The sequence below is a fragment of the Oryctolagus cuniculus genome, chromosome X (assembly GCF_964237555.1).
Source record: "Oryctolagus cuniculus chromosome X, mOryCun1.1, whole genome shotgun sequence".
NCBI lineage: Eukaryota > Metazoa > Chordata > Mammalia > Lagomorpha > Leporidae > Oryctolagus > Oryctolagus cuniculus.
The window spans coordinates 32,306,047-32,324,269 of record NC_091453.1 but is presented as its reverse complement, the minus strand read 5'-3'; the positions used below and the strand labels follow the sequence as shown (position 1 = coordinate 32,324,269).

Sequence of the window (18,223 nt, the reverse complement as noted above, 5' to 3'; positions counted from 1 at the left end):
GCCGGCAATGCAGGCGGTGGTTTTACCCACTATGCCGCAGCACTAGTCACCAGGTTTATTTATTTATTTATTTATTTATTGACAGAGTGGACAGTGAGAGAGAGAGACAGAGAGAAAGGTCTTCCTTTTGCCGTTGGTTCACCCTCCAATGGCCGCTGTGGCCGGCGCGCTGCGGCCGGCGCACCGCGCTGATCCGATGGCAGGAGCCAGGTACTTCTCCTGGTCTCCCATGGGGTGCAGGGCCCAAGCACTTGGGCCATCCTCCACTGCACTCCCGGGCCACAGCAGAGAGCTGGCCTGGAAGAGGGGCAACCGGGACAGAATCCGGCGCCCCGACCGGGACTAGAACCCGGTGTGCCGGCGCCGCAAGGTGGAGGATTAGCCCAGTGAGCCGCGGCGCTGGCCGTCACCAGGTTTTTAATATTTACAAGTTCACTGTTATCTTCACAGAACTTCAAGGTATATGTGTGTGTATATATATATACATATATATGTATATACATTTTCTTTTTTTTTGCAGGGGCTGAGTGATAGCCTAGAAGCATTGGGAAAGATGCTAACTGAAAATTAGATGAAACACCCTCCATGCTAAGCAGGTTTGGTGGGGAATTCACCTGGAAGGGAACCATGAAGGCTGCGGTGCTCAGCCTGGTTTTCCTACTTGATGCCATCTCTCGCCTCTTATTCATTTTGGTTATCTTATTACTTTCTTCATCAAAAAATCCTTTCACAAATGCAAACCCCTCTAGGATAGAATATAGGAACGGTTGGTGGAGAGTTGAGAGTGATTCAATAAACACAAGCAGAGGGGAGTGGAGTTGTGGCATAGCAGGTAAAGCCGCTGCCTGTGATGCTGGCATCCCATAAGGGCACTGGTTTGAGTCCCGGCTGTTCCGCTTGAGATCCAGCTTTCTGGGAAAAGCAGTGGAAGATGCCCCAAGTGCTTGGGCCCCTTCACCCACATGGGAGACCCGAATGAAGCTCTGACTCCTGGCTTCGGCCAGGCACAGCCCTGGCAGTTGAAGCCATTTGGGGAGTGAATCAGATAGAAGACCTCTCTTTCCCCCCCTCTCTCCTCCTCTCTTTGTAACTCTGCCAGTTAATTAAATAATCTTAAAATACACACACACACACACACACACACATACACACACAAGCCGAGTGTGAAGTACTGGGAACTCAGTGATTAAGTCGACTTCCTTGACTAGAGGAACAAGGTAGATTGAAAATTCAGGTTCTTGAGGATTTGTTCCAAGAGGCTTCATCCTCTCGAATCTGCTGTTCTGAGCTGGCCTTGATCATAACAGTCACCCAAAGGTGCCCTGCTGAGCTACCAGGAGGTCCACTTAAAAGGTTTTCAGGGTAGAACTGCAATAAGTGAGGCTGGCTTATGCCCTGGACTGGATTTGCCTATGTCAGAGCGACCTAGGAGCCTTCAATCCAAGCAGAAGCAAAAGGCCCGCTCGTTTGCACAGTCCAGGTCCCACTCCAGCTGTTACCCCTCTGATAGGACAGAGGCTATAGTAGTTTAGGGGAAAAGCCAGTAAGAGATGTTCAGGATGGCTTGCAGTAGCCCTTCGCAGGAGGGAGGGCTTGCTTAACGGCACCCTCAGCTTTAGACTCCACTCTTCTCACTGGGTCTATGGAGCTCTCATCGCTCCCTGCTCTGACTAAGGTAGGTGTGACGGGAATATCACAAGCCTGCCTCAGAACCACCTGCTGCTTTTCTACCTGCTGCCTGTCCATAGCAAGTGGTCAGCTCCTTCCATTTCAACCCTCTTCCCCAAGGGGGTTAGCTGCACAGGCCAGAATAACAAGTTAAGTCTAGTCCTCAAGTGATGGAGGAGGTATTTCAACCCCCTCCTCCGATTCCAACCCCGCATCCATCTTTCATTGAGTTAGGTCAGAGCAGAGGTTTGAATGAAGCCCAGCAGATTCTGGGGAGTCTCGAGGGTTGGACTCCACATGAGGAAACAAGTGAAGAGCATAACGCGGCTTCGTGACTCCCACTTCACCGGGAGGCTACACCGGGCAGGGATCAAATAGTTCGCCGCGGCGCCCAAGATAAAACTCCAGCCCGCCCGAAGAGCGAATCCAAGCTGATGCTCCTGCCAGGAGTGGGCGACCTCTGGCGTCCCGTTTGGGAAGCAGGGCGGCGATTGTCCAGAAACTGGCTCCGCGACCCCAGACTGGCCAGGTACGCAACGGTTGGGTGAGGAGCGCTGAGAAGCAAAGGGCCGGCTGCAGGCCCCCCCGGATCCGAGGGTGACAGCTGGCTGGGCCCCGGTGGCCCAGTCGTCGCGAGGCGCAGCGCGGCGGGGGGACGAACAGGTGCGCGGGCGGGGGGCGGTGCTTGGGGATCCTGCGCACTGCGCGCGCCCCTCCCCCGCGCGCGGCTCACAGCGCAGCCCTGGCCCGGCGCTGGCAGGAGGAGGAGCTGCGGCGGCGGTGGCCACTCGGGCAGGTCGGCGGCGCTGCCGGAACCCGCCGACGGCGCGGGCTGCTGGTCCCTGCGCGGAGGAGGCGCGGGCGGCCCTGGGGCCATGGAGCCTGGTGACGCGGCGCGCCCTGGCCCGGGGCGGGTAGTTCGGGCGCTGCGGCCGCGGCTGCTCTTGCTGCCGCTACTGCCACTGCTGCTGGGTCGGGGGCTGCGTGCTGGGGCCGCGGCCTCCTCCTCTGGGGCGGCGGCCGAGGACAGCAGCGCCATGGAGGAGCTCGCCACGGAGAAGGAGGCGGAGGAGAGCCACCGGCAAGACAGCGTGAGCCTGCTCACCTTCATCCTGCTGCTCACGCTCACCATCCTCACCATCTGGCTCTTTAAGCACCGCCGGGTGCGCTTCCTGCACGAGACCGGGCTGGCCATGATCTACGGTGAGCACCCCTGCCGCACCCGCCTCCCGGTACAGCCCTCCGGCGGCCCGGCCGCCGCGCTCCGCCTTCACTTACCAGTGTGTTTCGTTTCTTTTCCGTTTCCCGCTGCAATGATGTTGGCTCCCAAGGTCAACGGTCTGCATTTTCTGGCTTTCTATTACCGTTACAAAGAATTCTACCCCATTTCCACGTTTCTTCCCCCCGGAAACCCAGGAAAATAAAAGGCACAGAGGGGGGCCGGTTCCATCTGCTCTGCTCTGCTCTGTTCTATCTCTGTTGCTCCCCCTCGCTTCCTCTTTATTACCCCCCCTCCCGCACTCCGTCCCAGTTCAGCTCCACAGGGTGTATGTGCGGGAGCTGGAGGTGGGTTACTCCCCAGGGGACAGGCCACGGTAAGGACGAGGGTTGAAAGTGTCTCTTGGCGTGGGTATGGGCTGGTGGGGCCTTTTGGACGCCACCTGCATGGCTGGGTTGGCGAGGCCTGTTGGATGCCACAGTCACGGTCAGCGCAAGTGGGCTCCCGCGTCTGAGGTCTGTGTCCCCAGGTCTCTTGTTAATAAAGTCCGAACATAAAGTGCAGAGATAGGTGAGGACCCAAAGTGGTGGCCCCACCGTGTGTGGGGCCTAGACAAGTCCACCACCTCGTGTTCGGATGTTCTGGTGGGAAGTTGTACCTGGTCACTTGCTTTCTCGGAGGAAGAGGAGCGTTTGTATCCTTAACATGGTAACATGGAGTGAGTTTGAAGACGCAGTTCTGAGTGTCTGAAGAGGAAAAGTACTGGAGTGAGCCTTCTTCTGTTAAGGGTGGAAATGATGCCGCCGTCCTTTTTGGGATTTAATGGTCCATGATATGTTACAAGCACAGTGCGCAGCCCAAATCTCCTGTTATTATGCGGATGTCCCTAAGCTATGATCTGAGTCATCCCTCTTCTCCTGTAACCCCTCCTCACCCCCATGGCTCCAGACGGAAGCCAAGTATTCTCTATTAGTTGAATTTAATTCCTGGCATCTACATGTGCAATAGATGAGCCCACTTCGTGACTGTTCCCAGTCAGGACCATTTTACTCCGTCACTCACACCGGAGGGCTCTCTCCACTTACTCTCTACCCAGAGGTCCCTGTGGAGCATGGAAAGCAGACACCTTAATCTTTAATGTGAAAATTACTCTGGGTCCTGGGCCTTGATTCTCAAGCTTCGTGTTTCGGTGTTCGCAGCCGGGGCTCACGGCCGGCCCCAGGGCCATTTCAGACAAACTGTGTAACTGGCAACTGCTGTCAGGAGCCTTCTAGTTTGGCCTGAACAGATCTTGAATTGAGACAGAACCAGGTCTAAAACTGACTTTGGTTATTGCAAATTAGAGGGTTCAAGTCAGACTTGGGCCTCTACCCCTGGCTGCTCTGGAGCCCTGTGGTTTGTGTCAGTTGGTGACCAATGAGTGATGCCAGGGCCACAGGTAAGCAGGGAGGTATCATGAATGGATGGCAAGGGGAGAATTGAAGCACGTTGTCACTTCATGCCATTGGTGCTGAGCTATGCATATGGATAGATAGCTGCAAAAAGATTTTTTTTTAAATTTATAGTTCCTAGACCTTAAAGGACAATGTGGAATAGGAGATAGGTTTGCCAAGCTCATAAATACAGGCCCAAAGGTGTGGAAAAGAAATGGGGATTTAAAAATGTTTACTGAAGGGTACTCCATGTTGTTAGGAGTTCAGTCACCTTTATCTGAGGCTCAGAAACAATAGTGGAAGTTGCCACCCGCTTCCAGTCATTGGGGGCTGCGCCATAGAGTATGGTTCTGTTTTATAAACAGCCGTGTTACAAACCTGGTTTAATGGATGATTGTTCTGAAAAGGCAATAGCCCCTCACAGCATTTCTGTTGAATTTTGTTCTCTCTGCATTTTAGTGTGACTTTGAAATGTATAAAGGAATTAGTTTTTTCAATACGTGACACCCTAGGTTATGCCGAATGTTAATATGTTCATGTGGGTGGAATGTAATCATGAGGAGACATTGCTCTCTTTTACTCGGGGATATGTGATCTGTTTCAAACCCCCTACCCCATCTGAATTCTAATATCATTTGGTTAACCAATTATTATACACTGAAAATGATTCGGATGGGGATTCTAATTTTTAAAACTTAGCCTGGTAATCTCTTTAGAAATTGGCTGTTTTTGAGGTGTACTTGTACATTGCGAAATGATGGCCATAGTCAAACAAATCTTTGAATACTTAAGTGAATGCAATACAGATTTTTCAGGACTTCTCTTTTTTATAGTAAAAAAATTAGAGTTTCTTGATATTGATAGAGGAAGTGAGTAATTGTCTTCTTGAGTGTGAGTAATAAAGGACAAAAAGACTTGAGGACACATTATGTTTCTGCTGTGTTCTGGGTACCCGACTTGATTTCTGGAGGCAAACAATTTCAGTCTTAAAGGTGGGTACATTTTTCTGCATGAAAGAGGTCAAGTGTGAAGTTCAAAACTCGTCGTGTTGAAGAAGTGTTTCATAAATCTCATTTCTGCTACCTTTTGCTGTTGAAGTGACACTAACCTGAGAAAAAGGTCTGTAACCTTTCAAATTATATATACGAATAGATGCTGGTGTAAGTCATAAACCACCTCTGGCAGACACACGACAGCCTGGTACGATTGGTAACCTTGGAGAAGAACTGGGTGGCTGCGAGATAGGACTGAGAGGGAGATGTTACTGTATACCCTTCTGTGCTTCTTGATTTTTGAAGTGTGGAAGTAAAATTAACTACTAGTGTGTCCGTAGGCGTTCCTTAAACCACTCAATTTGACGCCCATGTCTCCCCATTGAAATCACAGTCTGCTGACAGTTTTCTGTGACCTTTTCATTGTTGACTGTACCCATGGAACTTCTGGAGCCCTGTGCCAGAAGAGAGAAAATGAGGCAAGAGAGAGGTTTTCCTTCCACTCCTTTCTCCCTTCTTCCTTTTATCCCGTTATCCCCGGAGAAGAGTCGGCGTGACATTAGCAGTGGCGTACCCAAATAGATCCCATAATAAATGCTTGCTTGAGTGCAGAGGACCTAAGGACAATAAGAGACACACTGCGCATTCTTAATGTTTGCATGGAAAGGAGCCCCACCCACCCACCAAGGGCCAGTCACAGCAACTCCTCCCCAACAGCAGGCTGGGCCAGCTACACAGCAAGGTGGCTGCGGACCCGATTTTCCTGTGACAGTGAAAGCAGCCCCCAGCCCCTGTCATGCAAGCGGCAATGGGCTTGCCTGGTGCTAGTCTAACCTGTTTTGTCAGGCCAGAGAGCTCCCAGCTAGCTCTGTGTGTGTGTGATTAAGTGCCGTCCTAATGTGACAGAGCCCTGTATGTTTGTGCAGCAGAAATAGCAAGTGTTTGAGCAGGGAAAGCTGGCATGAGCAGACGGTGTCAGTTAGTGCGAGGCTCTCTTGGGTGTACCGTCGATCTGCTTCCCCCATAATGTTTTTGTTGCACCGTGCAACGGTCCAAAATGCCTAGATGCTGCTGTGCTAGTCCTCCATCACCTGCATCTCACTTCCTTCTGCTCCGCGCCTGTCAGCTGGGTGAAGGTGTGTTGATCCGCCCCGTTAGTGCTGTGGACCGTGGGCTCTTGGTGACCTGGTTGCTGTGTCAGCTGGTTTATCAGCACAGCCTGAGAGTGGGCTCTTAGGCAAAGTCCGAAAGGAGAAGATAGGATTCCCAGTTGAGCCTATGAGCAAATATTTTGGGACAGCCTTCTTCCTGGTTAATTAAGGGTCGCCTTTTAAAACAGCTCCTCAGTTTGTCCTCGCTTCGGAGTGGCCCTGTGTTGTCTCACTTTGGTTTACTAGTATGGTACCCTGGGTCCGAATGTTGGTGTTTACTCTCTAGGCCTCAGTTTCCTCTTTTGGAGAATGGAGAGTGTTAGCTCATAGGATTGTTGTATTAGTGAGATATTCAAGGGTCAAGTGCCATGGCTGACATTTAAGCGCTTGGTTAATTAGTTCCCATTCTCACTTTACACATTGTGATTCTTTGCTGAGCTTTGCCACTTTTAGTTTTGTTCAATACAAGACCTATGTAGTTTTTTTAGATAACTAGTTCTACAGCAATTTATTATATTTTTTTTAAGATTTATTTATTTGAAAGTCAGAGAGAGGAGAGGCAGAGAGAAAGAGGTCTTCCATTTGATGGTTCACTCCCCAGACGGCCGCAATGGCCGGAGCTGTGCCCATCTGAAGCCAGGAGCTAGGAGCTTCTTTCCAGTCTCCCATGTGGGTGCAGGGGCCCAAGGGCTTGGGCCATCTTCTACTGCTTTTCCAGGCCATAGCAGAGAGCTGGACAGGAAGTGGAACAGCCTGGTCTCGAACCAGTGCCCATATGGGATGCCGGCGCTTCAGGCCAGGGCGTTAACCCATTACGCCACAGCGCCGGCCCCAAGACCTATGTAATTTTAAAATGCATTAGGACACAGTTAGGGGGAGTGAGAATTGTCTGTTTTTTGGTTGACTATTTGTTAATAACTGGAAAAAAACTTACAATGCACCTACCTATCTTTTAATCCAGCAGTTTGAATTATTGGATTATCCTTCCGAAGTACTTGCATTTGTATGTTACTGTATATAATGCAAGTATTTATATATTTGCAGCTGATAAAAGTTGCAATACTCATCAGGAAAGGACTAGTTAAATTACAGCACATTCCCTTTAAGGAATAGTATGTAGCTGATCAAAGGATGTTTTCAGATGTGCTTTTAAGGCAGCTGTTGGGGGAAACCAAGTGCAGAACATAATGTGTGGTATTTTCCTATTATTTGAATATCATATAAGCACAGAGATATGGACATATGCATTTATACATGACTGATGTGCTTTTCTAGAAGGATACACAAACTTAATGGTTATCCTTTGCGAGTGGAACCAGCTGTTGGGAGAGAGGAAAGATGGTACTTTTCCCTTTATAGTCTTCTGAATGTCCTGAACTTTCTTCACTAAACATATTTTTGCAATTGAAAATAAGCAAATAATTTATGTAGCAAAATATGAATTAGATAATGGTTTGTCATTCTGTGCTCAGATAGCATTTTCCTTGGAAGGTAAAGTGTTCTTGAAGAATCTCTGGGTGTAAAAGATACTTTTGCTTATTATTTGAAGTTATCAATGGAAGTAAAATATTTGTGTCTTAAACAATAGAAAAATGACATTTCCTGAAAGCATTTATTAGAACTTTACAAATTAACCTTTTTTTGGAATGATATAATTAGAAAAACACCCATTTGCAACCCTCAATGATAATTGATTTAGACAAAGATTTGCAATGAATTCCAGAATCATAGGTGAGAGTTTGTTGGGGAACAGGCTACCTGAGTGGTGGTGAGTACCAGTGCACATGTTACTTGTGTATTGCAAAGGAATCAAGGTACCTGAAAAGGTTGGGCAATCACCATTTTATAATCAAGTCATCATATTTAATCCTGCTGCTTGTGGGACTGCCTAGGTATTATGTGCCCCCTGTTGGAATGCAATAGAAAGCCTATAGCTTTACCTGTGTAGTATTCTTGCACCCAATGTTTAATCTGAATCTATTCAAGGATTTTGGCATATCTTCCATTTTACAGTAAATCCAGGGGGTAGAGAAATGAATTCTAAAACAGTATGAAGAAACAATCAGATTAATCCAGAATGTGGGGAAATCTACAAGACAAGTCCCAGTTGCTTCAACAAGCCAATGTCAAGAAGGTAGAGTGTTCCAGATTAAGGGAGATGAAAAGAAACATAATTAGTGTAGTGAGGCAACTTAGTTGGCTTCTGGTTCATGAAAATGAACTATAAAAAAGGTATTTTGGGGAAATTTAGGAGTATTTATTTGCATATAGACTGTGCATTAGACATTAGGGAATTTAAGTTATTTTTCTTAAGTGTGAGAAATGAGGTTATGCAGAAGAATGTACTTATTCTTTGGACATACAGGCTGAAGTTGTGGGGTGAAGTGTTTGAATCCTAATGTATAGAACTTTTCAAAAAGCTCAATAAAAAATACCCCACCTATGTAGGGAAAATGAGTATGGCAACATGCTCACTATTGTTAAATCTAGGTGGGGGGCATGCTTTGTACTTTGCTTTCAACTTTTCTGTGTGTTTTAAAATTTTCACTAAGATGGAAGATTGGAAAAGAAATTGACTCCCTGCCCCATTAATCTGTTGACCTCCTTGCCTGCAAAGTTGTACAGGAGAGGCTGTATACATCCTCTCTGTTACTCTGATTCAACTCTTTCTAGCACCGATTAACACTGACTTTAGTTTACATGAGATGATGTTAAACTTACCCTACCCAAAAATCAGTAACCTTTTTTTGACTTTCAAGTTCATATGTCTTATAAAAAATTGCCTCCGTTCCACTTACAAGTGAATATATGTTAGGAGAGGTTTTTTTTTTTTAGATTAAAACATACTACTTGGATTTTAATCAATATGGATATTTATAGTGAGGGTAGTGCTAGATGTTAAAATAAACAGACTTAAAATTTCAATGATTTAACATTAAGAGAAGTTCATTTTTCATTTGTATAGTGGGCCAGTGCAGGGGACTGGCAGGTGGCTCTCCATATTGTGATGCAGGGACAGGGTGCCTTTCATCTTGTGGCTTCTGCATCCCTTAGGGCCTTGGAATCCTCTCCCTTAGGCTGATAAGGAAAGGAAAAGAGGGTCTTATGGGGAAGACACTTGTGCTAAGTGTGGAAATGTTGCACCTCACTTTGCCTACTTTTGTGGGACAGAACTTGGTCATGAGGCCACATCTAACTGGCAACAAGCCAGGGAAATGCAGTGTAGCTGGAGGAAGAGAAACAGGTTTGGAAAGCAGCTAACCAATCATTGTTTCAGTATTTGATGAATTCTTTGTCATACACAAGTCAGAAAAGAGAAGTGCATAGTAGCATTTGCATACGGTTCGTGTGTGTGTGTGTGTGTGTGTGTGTGTGTGTGTGTGGGTGGGTGGGGTGCCTGTTGATAAACCAAATTCTGTATTTTAAGTAATCTGGTCTAGTTGAAAGAGTATTCATTTTGTGTTTATGCGGTGGTCTCCATGGACCTATGTACCAGTGCTGCTCAAAGACCAACAACACCAGTATCAGCTGGGTGCTTGTTGGAAATGCCAGGTCTTGCCCCAGACTCACTCAGAATGTATTGGGGTAGGGGCCCAGAAATCTGTGTTTTAATCAATTATCAGGGTTTTGTTTGCATGCTGAAGTTTAAGTCTCACTGTTATAGAATATTTAAAGTAAAAAGTATTTTTAAGAGCAGTTTTGGGTGCACAGCAGAATTGAGTTGACTGTACAAAAATTTCCCATCTATTCCCTGTCCCCAAACCTGCACAGCCTCCTCCACTATCAGCATCCTGCACCAGAGTGATGCACTTGCTACAACTGATGAGTCTACACTGATACATCATTACATTCCAAGTCCAGAGTTTATATTATACTTCACTCTTGATATTGTACATTCTGTAGGGTTGAACAGATGTGCAGTGGCCAGTTTCTACCAATATCGAGCCACACAGAATAATTTCATTGCCATAAAAAGCCTCTGTGCTTTGCCTATTCATTACTCTTCCCCACTGGCAACCACTCTTCTTTTGACTGTCTCCATAGTTTTGCCATTTCCAGAATGTCATATAGTTGGAATCATGTAGTATGCAGCCTTTTCGGATTGGTGCCTTTCACTTCATAATGTTCACCATGTCTTTTGGTGACTTCATGGTTCATTTCTCTTTATCACTGAACAATGTTGCATTGTCTGGAGGAACCACAGTTTATCCATTTACCCGCTGAAGGGCATCTTCATTGTTTCCAAGTTTTGGCAATTATGAATAATGATATTTAATCTTTACCCTTAAAATATATTGACTATGCCATTGGTAGTAAAACAATAGTTGAAAAAAATAGCAATTGTTTATTGAGTACCTGTTAGAATGGCCAATAACTGTGTTAAGCAGTTTGCATACTTCAGGCCACTTAACCATCCCTTCAAATGTATAGAGACCATAGTATTGGTCCCATTTTGCCAAGTGAAGAAATTGAAACTTAGGTCAAATACTTCATTTGTTCAGTATCACATATTTAAAATTGGGAAGTGTGGATCACAGGGGGTGATGATCCGCACTTTTTTCCTGCCAAGAGCCATTTGGATATTGATAATGTCATTCATGGGCTACACAAAGTTATCAACTTAAGATTAGCCTGCGTTGATTGAATCTCGAGTCCTGCCTGCCATTACCTTGGCAGGGCCCAGACCAAATGATTTCGCAGGCCGTACACTGCACGTGGGCTGGATGTTTCCCACCCCTGTAGGATGAGATAACTAGGGTTACAGCAGAAGCCTGCCACAGCATCTGTTACCATGGAGGAGGTCTCAGGGAAATCTATGGCCAGAGTATAACCAAAGCCCCAGCTAACAAAGCCCCAAACTCCAACGTAGAGTGAGGCTGGCGTACACAGTAGACTGGATTTTCCTGTGCTGGGTCAGCCTAGAAGGCCTTCAATCCGAGTGGAAGCAAAATGCCTGCCCATTTTCACCTCAGATTTGCACTCTAGGTGCTACTCCATTGAGAAGACAGAAGGCTGCCTGTGTTTTAGGGGGAATAAAAAGAAAACATGAAGAGATGTTCAGAATGACTGTACCAGGCTTTCTCATGTGAGAGGAGTTGCTTAAAAGATGTCTTGTCTTTATTCTGCACTATCACAGAGGTAGGGCGCGCTCGTGTCTCTGCTCAGACCAAGCTAGTTGTTATGGGCATATCAGCATCACCTGGAAAGTTTCTTAAAGTACATTGCGGCTGGTGCCGCAGCTCACTAGGCTAATCCTCCACCTTGCGGCGCCGGCACACTGGGTTCTAGTCCCGGTCGGGGCGCCGGATTCTGTCCTGGTCGCCCCTCTTCCAAGGCAGCTCTCTGCTGTGGCCAGGGAGTGCAGTGGAGGATGGCCCAAGTGCTTGGGCCCTGCACCCCATGGGAGACCAGGAGAAGCACCTGGCTCCTGCCATCGGATCAGCGTGGTGCGCCAGCCGCAGCGCGCCGGCCGCAGCGGCCATTGGAGGGTGAACCAATGGCAAAGGAAGACCTTTCTCTCTGTCTGTCTCTCTCACTGTCCACTCTGCCTGTCAAAAAAATAAATAAATAAATAAATAAATAAATAAAGTACATTGGAAGGTAAGCCCCAGGCAGACAGGAATGTCTTTCCTTTGTTTGCTGCTGTCTTTGTGTCAGGCACTGTTCTAGGAGCTACATAGGTGCTGTGAGAAATAGTTTTTTAATGCATTGGATTTTGTCAAAAAAGTTAAGTTCTTATATCTCAGATTCTCACTGACGTTGCAGTTTCTGAGAAGGAAACCTTTTGGTGTAAAAACATCTCCCTGAATCGCAGCAGACTGTTTAAAGAAAAAAAAAAGGAATTGTGTGTGTGTGTGTGTGTGTGTGTGTGTAATGGTACTTTACAGTGTTTGTGGGGAAATGGAATCAAAGAAGTTTATTTTGGCATAAAAATTTTTCCAATCTATGCAAATTTTTTTACAATATGAATCTTTCATGAGCTCTTGGAAGACCACCTTGTATGCATGGATTTCATTTTTTTTCCCTTTTGACAGCAGAGTTAACTTTGTCTTTCCATTCCATTTCCCATCAACTTTTGAAGTACCCTCATATGTACGTTTGCAGAAAACTGTGTTTGGCTGATAAGTCACATAGTGGTTTTGTGTTACTTTTGGTAAAATATATGTAACTCATATTTGCCATTTTAACCATTTCTAACTGTACAGTTCAGTAGCAATTATAATATTTACAAAGCTGGATGAACAATACCACTGTCTTTCTCCAGAATTTTTTGATGACTCCAAACAGAAATTCCATACCCATTAATCAACCCCTGATAGCTTCCAATCTACTTTCTGTCTATATGAATTTGCCTATTCTAAGTATTTCATATTATTGGAGTCATGTAATATTTGTCCTTTTGTATCTGGCTTATTTCACTTAGCATGATGTTTCCAGGGTTCATCCATGTTATATAACATGTATATGAATTTCATTTCTTTCTATGGCTGGATAGTATTTTATTTTTATATATACACCATGTTTTGTTTATTCATAGTTGATAGACACTTGGGCTATTTTGGATAGTGCTGCTATGAACATACACATACAAGTATCTGCTCTGAGTTTTGAGTACTTTTGAGTATGTGCCTAGGAGTAGAATTGCTGGATTGTATGAGAATTCTGTGTTTGACTTTTTGAGGAACCCCCAAATTATTTTCCACAGCAGCCAGACCAATTTGTGTTCCCACCACAATTCACAAAAGTTCAAATTTCTCTACATCGTCTCCCACCCTTGTTATTTTCCATTTCATAAGAAATTATAGCCACCCTGGTAGAAATGAAGTGATGGCTTTGATTTGCATTTCCCTAGTGACTAGTAATGTTGAACAACCTTTGTGTGTTTATTCACTATTTGAAACTCTTATTTGGAGAAATATCTATTCAATTCCTTTGCCTGTTTTTTGATTGGGTTGGCTTTTGTTGTTGAGTTGTAGTACTTCTTTTTTTTAAAAAATCATTTTTTTAAAAAGATTTTGTTTATTTACTTGAAAGTCAGAGTTACACAGAGAGAGAAGGAGAGGCAGAGAGAGAGAGAGAGAGAGGTGTCATCCATCTGCTGGTTCACTCCCCAGATGGCCGCAATGGCTGGAGCTGTGCTGATCCAAAGCCAGGAGCCAGGAGCTTCTTCCAGGTCTCCCACATGGGGATGGGTGCCCAAGGACTTGGGCCATTTTCTACTACTTTCCCAGGCCATAGCAGAGAGCTGAATCAGAACTGGAACAGCTGGGACTTGAACCGGCGCCCATATGGGATGCCTGCACTGCAGGTGGCGGCCTTACCCACTATGCCACAGTGCTGGCCCCGAGCTGTAGGAGTTCTTTAGATACTAATACTAATCTTTAGCTACTAATCCCTTATCAGATAGAGGATTGACAGTTATTTGCTCTTGTTCTCTGGGTTGCTTTATGACTGTTGATAGTGTCTTTTAATTCACAATCCCGTATTCAGAAAAAGACACATCCTAAAATTCAATTGAAAGGCTGGCATTGTGGCGTAGAGTGTAAAGCCATTGCCTACAATGCTAGCATTCCATATGGGTGCTGGCTTGTGTCCTGGCTGCTCCATTTCTGATCCAGCTCCTTGCTAATGTCCTGGGAAAAGCAGCAGAAGATGACCCTGGTGATTGGACTCCTGCTACCCATGTGGGAGACCTGGATAAAGCTCTTGGCTCCTGGCTCCTGGCTTTGTCCTGGCCCAGCCCTGGCTGTTGTAGCCATCTGGGGAGTGAGCCAGCAGATGGAAGTTATTTCTCTCTCTCTGTCTCTCCCTCTCTTTCTCTAACTCTTTCAAAGTAAATAAATAAATCTTTAAAAAAAAAACCTCAATTGAGTTTCAATGGTATACAAACTCTGCTGTTATACATTTCAGATTGTGTCCTTTTACATGCATATAGTTATTGTCAAAGATTATATATTTATAGATTCTGTGCCCATTAATGTATAATTATACTTATTGTTTTTATATTTGCTTTTTTACTCATATAAGAAGAAAAGGAGAAGTTAGAAACAAAAAATTTTTACATTTACATATGTGAGATTCTTTTGTTTTTTGTTTATTTTACAAATAATGTCCTTTATGTTTTCATATGGTTTTGAGTTACTATCTAGTGTCCTGGTAATTTAGCCTGAGAAATCCCTAATCATTTCTTGTAGATTAGGTCTACTAGTAACACACTCCCTTAGTTTTTGCTTATCTGTGAATTTCTTAATTTCTCCTTCATTCTTTTATTTACTTATTTGAAAGGCAGAATGACACACACACACACACACACACAGATCTTTCATCCACTGGTTCACTCTCCAAGTGTCTGCAATAGCTGGAGCTGGGACAGACTGAAGCCAGGAACCAGGAACTCCGACTGGGTCTCCCATGTGAGTGGCAGGGGCTCAAGTACTTGGGTCATCATCTGCTGTCTCCTAGGAGTACTAGCAGGAAGCTGGATTGGAAGTGGAGGTGAAATTCTGTCCCAGGCACTGTAATATGGGCTGTGGGCATCCCAAGTGATAGCTTAACTCAATACACCACATCTCTGGCCCTGCTCCTTCATTTTTGATGGATAGTTGGAAACATATAGAATTATTGCCTGACTTTTTTTTAAAGCACATTAAATATGTGATCCTATTTTGCTGCTGGTCACCAAGGTTTCTGCTGATGAATCACCTTTAATTTTATCCAATTTACTTTTAAAGATTGATTTATTTACTTAAAAGGCAGTTACAGAGAGGGAGGGTGGAAGAGGGAAGTGGGGGAGGGAAGCAAGAGATAGAGAGAGAGAGATTTCTTCCATCCTCTGATCCACTCCACCAAGTGCCAGGAGCTTGGAACTCCATCTGGGTCTCCTACGTGAATGCAGGAGCCCAAGGACTTGGGCCATCTCACGTTGCTTTCCCAGGCACATTAGCAGGGAGCTGGATTGGAAGTGGAGCAGCTGGGAGTTGAACTGGCGCTCATATTGGATGCCAGCATCACAGGTGGAAGCTTAACCTGCTGTACCACAACACTGGCCTGATGAATCACTTTTAATATGAAGAGCCTTGTGTACAACAAGTCCCTTCTCTTCACTGCTTTTATGCCTTTCACCAGTTTGATTATAATGTGTTTCAGTATGAATTTCTTGGAGTTTACCTTGCTGGAAGATTCTTGAGCTTCTTGTATGTGTAGATTCATATATTTAATCAAATTTGGGACATTTTCAGTCATTATTTCTTCAAATATTCTAACCTTGTATCTTCTTCTAGAGCTTCCATGATGTGTATGTTTGTTTACTTGATGTTCAACCACAGGTACCTTAGACTGTTCACTTTTTTTTTTTTTTTTTACAGGCAGAGTGGACAGTGAGAGAGAGAGACAGAGAGAAAGGTCTTCCTTTTTGCCGTTGGTTCACCCTCCAATGGCCGCCACGGCTGGCGCGCTGCGGCCGGCGCACCGCGCTGGTCCGATGGCAGGAGCCAGGAGCCAGGTGCTTTTCCTGGTCTCCCATGGGGTGCAGGGCCCAAGCACCTGGGCCATCCTCCACTGCACTCCCTGGCCACAGCAGAGGGCTGGCCTGGAAGAGGGGCAACCGGGACAGAATCCGGCGCCCCGACCGGGACTAGAACCCGGTGTGCCGGCGCCGCTAGGCGGAGGATTAGCCTATTGAGCCGCGGCGCCGGCCGACTGTTCACTTTTTTATCATCCTTTTACTTCCCATTCCTCAGACTTGATAATTCCAATTGTCCTATCTTCAGGTTTGCTAGCTCTCTCTTCTGCCTGCTCTAATATGCTATTGAACACATCTGTTCAGTTTTTTCTTTCAGTTTCTGTGCTTTTAGCTCCAGAATTCTAATGCTTCCTTTTTATAATTTATCTACTGGTATTTCCTTTTTTTTTTTTTTGACAGGCAGAGTGGACAGTGAGAGAGAGAGAGAGACAGAGAGAAAGGTCTTCCTTTTGCTGTTGGTTCACTCTCCAATGGCCGCCGCGGCCGGCGCGCTGCGGCCGGCGCACCGCGCTGATCCGATGGCAGGAGCCAGGAGCCAGGTGCTTTTCCTGGTCTCCCATGGGGTGCAGGGCCCAAGCACCTGGGCCATCCTCCACTGCACTCCCAGGCCACAGCAGAGAGCTGGCCTGGAAGAGGGGCAACCGGGACAGAATCCGGCGCCCTGACCGGGACTAGAACGCGGTGTGCCGGCGCCGGTAGGCGGAGGATTAGCCTAGTGAGCCGCGGCGCCGGCGGTATTTCCTTTTTATTCATCATTGTTTTCCTGGATTCCTTTATGTCTTCATCTATGGTTTCTCTTAGTTCTGTAAGCATATTTAACCATAGTTGATTTAAAGTTTTTTGTACCCTAATATGTCTACTGTCTTGGCATTCTCAGATCTGGTTCCTGTCATTTTTTTCTCTCTTTGATCCTAATTTCCATCCCAGGTAACTGCAGGTTTTTTAGTTCACCTTACAATGTTTTCAAGCAATGCTTACTACTTCTCTTCTATGAGTGAAACGGAGATGAGTACTTTCAGTCATTCCTTCAGGTAGTCTCCAGACAAGTTAGAAAATATAAACACACTGGAGCCAGCATTGTAATGTAGTGGGTAAATGTACCACCTATGATGCTGGCATTCCATATCGGTGCCAGTTTATGTCCCAGCTGCTCCACTTCTGATTCAGCTCTCTGCTGATATCTGGGAAAACAATGGAGGATTGATTGCCTAGGTGCTTGGACCCCTGCACCCACATGGGAGATCTGGATGGACCTGGCCTAGTTCAGCCTTGGCTGTTGCAACCACTTGGGGAGCAAACCAGCAGATGGAGGATATCTCTCTTTGTAAGTACCTTTCAGATAATAAATAAATCCTTTTTTTTTTTAGAAAAAGACACAGAAAAGGGCAAATGATGTCTGTTTTGTTCCCTCAGAAACCAGGGACAGGGCTCTCACACTTGGAATGTAATCTGCTGTCTTCCAGACTGTTGTTGAGCCTGGGAGAGGGTGGGAATGCCACAGGCTTTTCTGTAATCTTAAAGTTGTTTTGTTCTGGAGTCAGTGTTCACCTGGTTGCTGTAAAACCAAGGTAGAGAACGTGTGGCTTGAGGGCCTGCAAAATCATTTGGTCTGGCCCTGCCAAGGCAACAGCAGGTGGGACTAGAACTTCACTAAATCTATATAGCAGGCTAATCTTTAAGTTGACAATTTTATATGGCCCATGAGTGATGATATCAATATTCAAATGACCCTTGGCAGAAGAAAGGTCCCCCATGCCTGCACCTTTGTGTATTTTCTAGGGTTCTGTAGGAATTGGTTCTGAAAATTTGTCTTTTGATGATTCTGTGGAGGGATGGGAGTTACGAGCTGCCTGCTCTGCCATTTTTCTAATGCTCTTTACCACATGGTATTTTTAAAAAATCACGATTATGTATATTTTCTGATACACTGAAGTCTCTGAGGAAGAGCAGTGTTAAGCTTTGGGTTTTGTTAAACTTGTTTAACATGTCACCAGTATAGCAAATGTCCTGGGGAGAGGCTTTTCCATTTACAGTAGGTTCCTATCACATGCTCTTGCTGAGAAGCTGAAAAATGAGAAACTTCTTATAATTAGTGTAGAAGTTTAGGTTTATAGTCAACACATTTTCTCTTCTTACCCCTTCCATTATCTACCCCTAAAATACATTCAGATAAAGACTTATTTACCTCAACTTGTCTTGGGTTATTAAAATGATTGATTCTCAGATTACTTTGTGTT

The 18,223-nt window shown here is 45.5% G+C and overlaps 1 protein-coding gene across 2 annotated transcripts in view; it reads left to right on the top strand.

Moving 5' to 3' along the window:
• The first annotated feature begins 2,400 nt into the window (after positions 1-2,400).
• The window catches only part of SLC9A7 (solute carrier family 9 member A7), a 167,024-nt gene continuing 151,201 nt past the window's right edge, over positions 2,401-18,223 (top strand). Inside the window, exon 1 of one of the 2 annotated variants that reach the window (XM_008272522.4) lies at positions 2,401-2,871. In XM_008272522.4, coding sequence (XP_008270744.2) covers positions 2,544-2,871 — 328 coding nt within the window. In that variant the 5' untranslated portion in view covers positions 2,401-2,543. The remainder of the gene's footprint in view (positions 2,872-18,223) is intronic. The other variant, XM_008272523.4, reaches the window with a different exon arrangement.